Source organism: Nerophis lumbriciformis, linkage group LG35 (assembly GCF_033978685.3).
Source record: "Nerophis lumbriciformis linkage group LG35, RoL_Nlum_v2.1, whole genome shotgun sequence".
NCBI classification, from domain to species: domain Eukaryota; kingdom Metazoa; phylum Chordata; class Actinopteri; order Syngnathiformes; family Syngnathidae; genus Nerophis; species Nerophis lumbriciformis.
Genome location: NC_084582.2, coordinates 257,009 through 263,010, shown reverse-complemented (window position 1 = coordinate 263,010; position 6,002 = coordinate 257,009). Strand labels below are relative to the sequence as shown.

General features: G+C 40.0%; 1 protein-coding gene across 1 annotated transcript; it reads right to left on the bottom strand.

The window, feature by feature from the left end:
- Positions 1 to 516: 516 nt before the first annotated feature.
- Positions 517 to 5,495, bottom strand: tstd1 (thiosulfate sulfurtransferase like domain containing 1). The gene is made up of 4 exons (XM_061927841.2): positions 5,392 to 5,495; positions 4,306 to 4,434; positions 4,074 to 4,236; positions 517 to 684 (listed from the first exon to the last, which is right to left on the bottom strand). Exons 1-4 carry the CDS (start codon positions 5,402 to 5,404, stop codon positions 630 to 632), a joined length of 360 nt encoding a protein of 119 aa, XP_061783825.1. The 5' UTR covers positions 5,405 to 5,495; the 3' UTR covers positions 517 to 629.
- Between the last annotated feature and the right edge of the window lie 507 nt (positions 5,496 to 6,002).

Below are 6,002 nucleotides of genomic sequence, written 5' to 3'. Positions count from 1 at the left end.
AATACTAGACTTCTTACTATAACATGATTATTTGTTTTCAATCAATTATACTTAAACTTACAAATGTATTGTATTGCAGCAACATGTATCACCACCTTTAAAAAAAAGAACGTATTTTTTTTGTTTTTTTCATCAAAGGCAAAAACTAATTGGTACTCTTTTCTGGTCAGTGTTATTCCTCATTTGGAAAATGTTTTCCATATTAAGACTCAACAAAGATGAAGAAATACAAGCAGGGAAATAACACATTTTATTGATTTAATTACAACAGGAAGTGGAGCTGAAAAACTAAATGGAATATAAGTAAAACAAATATATATTTTCCCTTGAATTTAACATTCAAATGCTTTTAAAAAGGTGACTTATATATAAGCACTTTTATATACTTATATATAAGCACTTATATATAAGTGACTTATATATAAGTGACTTATATATAAGCACTTATATATAAGTGACTTATATATAAGCACTTATATATAAGTCACTTATATATAAGTGCTTATATATAAGTGACTTATATATAAGCACTTATATATAAGTGACTTATATATAAGCACTTATATATAAGTGACTTATATATAAGCACTTATATATAAGTGACTTATATATAAGCACTTATATACAAGTCACTGCCCTGCTTTCTGGGACCACTCCTTGTATCCGCCAGCGTAATTCCGTGCCCTGAAACACAGAAACACAACAGTTAGGATCACAGGGCTGAAAACTTTGTTTTTATATTGGCCGCTGTCCATAATTATTGATATTTTTTTACAACTTCTGGAGAGTATGGACCAGGAGAAAAATATACTAAATGTAAACATTGTTTTTCCTTTAATTATGACACCCTCAGCTATCAAGGCAGGAAGAAAAGGAAATCAAAGTAAACACTCAATGTAAACAACAATGTAAACAACAATGTAAACAACAATGAAGCTGCGAACATAAGCAGTATGTAAGAAATACTCAATAATAAAGTGTAACAAAATAGTGGTCAGTGTAACATTTAATTTGGTTCTTATTTAAGTATGGAAATGATGCTCGGCAATAAATGATTATTAGCAAATTATAATTTGAAATGAGCACACATGTTATTTATTGTATTTATACAGTCCTGCACTCCAGTTCCCACCTGGTGTTTCCGTCCAGGTGAACAGAGAGCGGACGAGGGTTGAAAAGAAAAGATGAGAAGAACTATGGTCCGTTTGAAAAAATGCCATCCTGTCCAGGTGACTTTTGCTCTTATTGACAATTTCTTCACTTTTAGTTTCTCTTCTCACTGCATTCAGAGAATCAACAGCAAAACAAGATGAGGCAAACAAACTTGCTAGTTGACACTGTTACACAATTGACTGTTTAGTGTGGCTCACTGTTCACTTCCTGTTTAGTGTGTCCCTCCCACTGTTCACTTCCTGTTTAGTGTGTCCCGCCCACTGTTCACTTCCTGTTTAGTGTGTCCCTCCCACTGTTCACTTCCTGTTTAGTGTGTCCCGCCCACTGTTCACTTCCTGTTTAGTGTGTCCCTCCCACTGTTCACTTCCTGTTTAGTGTGTCCCGCCCACTGTTCACTTCCTGTTTAGTGTGTCCCGCCCACTGCTCACTGTTCACTTCCTGTTTAGTGTGTCCCTCCCACTGTTCACTTCCTGTTTAGTGTGTCCCGCCCACTGTTCACTTCCTGTTTAGTGTGTCCCTCCCACTGTTCACTTCCTGTTTAGTGTGTCCCGCCCACTGCTCACTCTTCACTTCCTGTTTAGTGTCCCTCCCATTGCTCACTTCCTGTTTAGTGTCCCTCCCACTGCTCACTTCCTGTTTAGTGTGTCCTTCCTACTGCTCACTTCCTGTTTAGAGTGTCCCTCCCATTGTTCACTTCCTGTTTAGAGTGTCCCTCCCATTGTTCACTTCCTGTTTAGTGTGTCCCGCCCACTGCTCACTCTTCACTTCCTGTTTAGTGTGTCCCTCCCATTGTTCACTTCCTGTTTAGCGTGTCCCTCCCACTGTTCACTTCCTGTTTAGTGTGTCCCTCCCATTGTTCACTTCCTGTTTAGTGTGTCCCTCCCACTGTTCACTTCCTGTTTAGTGTGTCCCGCCCACTGTTCACTTCCTGTTTAGTGTGTCCCGCCCACTGCTCACTCTTCACTTCCTGTTTAGTGTGTCCCTCCCACTGCTCACTTCCTGTTTAGTGTGTCCCTCCCACTGCTCACTTTTCACTTCCTGTTTAGTGTGTCCCTCCCACTGTTCACTTCCTGTTTAGTGTGTCCCGCCCACTGCTCACTTTTCACTTCCTGTTTAGTGTGTCCCTCCCACTGTTCACTTCCTGTTTAGTGTGTCCCGCCCACTGCTCACTTTTCACTTCCTGTTTAGTGTGTCCCTCCCACTGTTCACTTCCTGTTTAGTGTGTCCCTCCCACTGTTCACTTCCTGTTTAGTGTGTCCCTCCCACTGCTCACTTCCTGTTTAGTGTGTCCCTCCCACTGTTCACTTCCTGTTTAGTGTGTCCCTCCCACTGCTCACTCTTCACTTCCTGTTTAGTGTGTCCCTCCCACTGCTCACTTCCTGTTTAGTGTGTCCCGCCCACTGCTCACTTTTCACTTCCTGTTTAGTGTGTCCCGCCCACTGCTCACTGTTCACTTCCTGTTTAGTGTGTCCCTCCCACTGCTCACTTCCTGTTTAGTGTGTCCTTCCTACTGCTCACGTCCTGTTTAGAGTGTCCCTCCCATTGTTCACTTCCTGTTTAGTGTGTCCCTCCCACTGTTCACTTCCTGTTTAGTGTGTCCCTCCCACTGCTCACTCTTCACTTCCTGTTTAGTGTGTCCCGCCCACTGTTCACTTCCTGTTTAGTGTGTCCCACCCACTGCTCACTCTTCACTTCCTGTTTAGTGTGTCCCTCCCACTGTTCACTTCCTGTTTAGTGTGTCCCACCCACTGCTCACTCTTCACTTCCTGTTTAGTGTGTCCCTCCCACTGTTCACTTCCTGTTTAGTGTGTCCCTCCCACTGCTCACTGTTCACTTCCTGTTTAGTGTGTCCCTCCCACTGTTCACTTCCTGCTTAGTGTGTCCCTCCCACTGCTCACTTCCTGTTTAGTGTGTCCCTCCCACTGTTCACTTCCTGTTTAGTGTGTCCCTCCCACTGCTCACTTCCTGTTTAGTGTGTCCCTCCCACTGTTCACTTCCTGTTTAGTGTGTCCCTCCCACTGCTCACTGTTCACTTCCTGTTTAGTGTGTCCCTCCCACTGTTCACTTCCTGTTTAGTGTGTCCCTCCCACTGTTCACTTCCTGTTTAGTGTGTCCCTCCCACTGTTCACTGTTCACTTCCTGTTTTGCTCCTGTTCCACAACCAATGCAATCAACCATGCTTCATTTTTACGGTTTCTTCCAACCAAAATTAAGAAATAAAACACTTTAAAAAATGTATATACACGCATACACACGCACACATAAATATATATATATATATATATATATATATATACACACACACATATATGTATACACACATATATACACAAAAACATTATATATATACACACGTACATAAATATAAATATATAAATATATATATATATATATATATATATATATATATATAAACATTTAACAGGATGCATTTTTTATTGATATTGATCCTTTATTTATTTATTTATTGCGATATATGTTGATATAATTTTCGGCCCAGCCCCATTATGGAAGCAATAATTGCATCATATTTGCTGTCAAATGACAACATGATGTTTATCATCTGTGTGAGTGTAGGATGTAGATAGTGTAGTCAGTTGTGTTGTTAAAGTGTTTATAGTGTGTGAGTGTGGGATGTAGATAGTGTAGTCAGTTGTGTTGTTAAAGTGTTTATAGTGTGTGAGTGTGGGATGTAGATAGTGTAGTCAGTTGTGTTGTTAAAGTGTTTATAGTGTGTGAGTGTGGGATGTAGATAGTGTAGTCAGTTGTGTTGTTAAAGTGTTTATAGTGTGTGAGTGTGGGATGTAGATAGTGTAGTGAGTTGTGTTGCAAAGATGGTAGATGTTTGAATGCAATAGAGAAAGAGTAGCAAGAATATATGAAAGTAGTAAGTGACTTACTTAACATAGCCAAGTTCCACAGCTTTGCTTGTGGCCATTGAGCCTCGCTTGCCCATCTGGCAGTGAAAGATCAGATCTGAAGAGTCCAAGGCTGGCTTGCTGACTCCATATTTACTCTTGAAGGCTTCTGCATCCATGGTGAAGGCCTCTTCTACCGTGTTCACTGTTTCACAATTCAAATGTTCAACTTGCAACTCAACATTCCATACAACTTTCCACACCCACACCTTACCTGGGATATGAAGTGATCCAGGTATGCGTCCCTCATCCACTTCCTCCTTTGTACGGACATCAACCACAAGTACGTTTGGCCTTTTGTCCAAAACTGCTCTGAGGTCATCATATGAGATGTCACTTGTAGCTGCATGGAAAGAAGTCATGGAGGCCTGAATTTAATGCTGTCATTATGGTGGTACTTAATGAATACTTAGGTGTACTACACTACTGTATTTAATGTTGTCATTATGCTGCTACTTGATGAATACTTAGGTGTACTACACTACTGTATTTAATGTTGTCATTATGGTGGTACTTAATGAATACTTAGGTCTACTACACTACTGTATTTAATGTTGTCATTATGGTGGTACTTAATGAATACTTAGGTCTACTACACTAATAGGTTTTATTTATTAATAGGTTTTAGGGATGGTTTCCTGCTGACCCCACTATGGACTGGACTCTTACTATTATGTTAGATCCACTATGGACTGGACTCTCACAATATGATGTCAGACCCACTCGACATCCATTGCATTCGGTCTCTCTAGAGGGGGGGGGGGGTTACCCACATATGCGGTCCTCTCCAAGGTTTCTCATAGTCATTCACATCGACGTCCCACTGGGGTGAGTTTTTCCTTGCCCTTATGTGGGCTCTGTACCGAGGATGTCGTTGTGGCTTGTGCAGCCCTTTGAGACACTTGTGATTTAGGGCTATATAAATAAACATTGATTTATTGATTGATTATTATAAAAGTAATAACGTTCACTTTACGAGTTTGTTGATCATGTTGCCGCTTCATGACACTTTGGACTTCCGGGTTTGCTATCGCGAGAAGTTGCACACTTTTACATTTTGTAGTCATGATCATCCTTTAATTGACAAATAAATAAACAGTTTTTCATTTTGTAGAGTCATGATCATCCTTCAATTGACAAATAAATAAACAGTTTGTGGTACCGGAAATATGATTTTAGCCCAAAGCTATGAACACTAATCCCAATCTGTTCATGTAAGATTTGTTGCTCTGTTATGAGAGAAGGCGTTTGTCAACATTCGTGAATGGTAAGTATGAAAAGGAGGTGTAAGTTTACTCACTTGAAGCCGCCATGTCAAGTCTACTTTGTCTTCTTCTACCATTCAATCAAACTCCTCACTTCCTCATGGCCGCGCTGATGCAGGAAGATCATTGGAGCTTACACCTAAACAAGGCGTGGCTTATAGTGCTCACAGCCAATCATATCAACGTTCCGACAGCAGCACAATGACTTCAAAATAAAAGCGAAAGGAATGATGCACATTGACTTCAAAATAAAAGCGAAAGGAATGATGTACATTGACTTCAAAATAAAAGCGAAAGGAATGATGCACATTGACTTCAAAATAAAAGCGAAAGGAATGATGCACATTGACTTCAAAATAAAAGCGAAAGGAATGATGCACATTGACTTCAAAATAAAAGCGAAAGGAATGATGCACATTGACTTCAAAATAAAAGCAAAAGGAATGATGCACATTGACTTCAAAATAAAAGCGAAAGGAATGATGCACATTGACTTCAAAATAAAAGCAAAAGGAATGATGCACATTGACTTCAAAATAAAAGCGAAAGGAATGATGCACATTGACTTCAAAATAAAAGCAAAAGGAATGATGCACATTGACTTCCAAATAAAAGCGAAAGGAATGATGCACATTGACTTCAAAAT

What these genes read in the sequence shown, in the direction of transcription:
- tstd1 (XM_061927841.2), bottom strand. An exon ending in TGGATCACTTCATATCCCAG is followed by an intron (nt 4,237 to 4,305) that starts GTAAGGTGTGGG and finishes ATTGTGAAACAG; the next exon opens with TGAACACGGTAGAAGAGGCC. An exon ending in GTGGAACTTGGCTATGTTAA is followed by an intron (nt 685 to 4,073) that starts GTAAGTCACTTA and finishes TCTGTGTTTCAG; the next exon opens with GGCACGGAATTACGCTGGCG.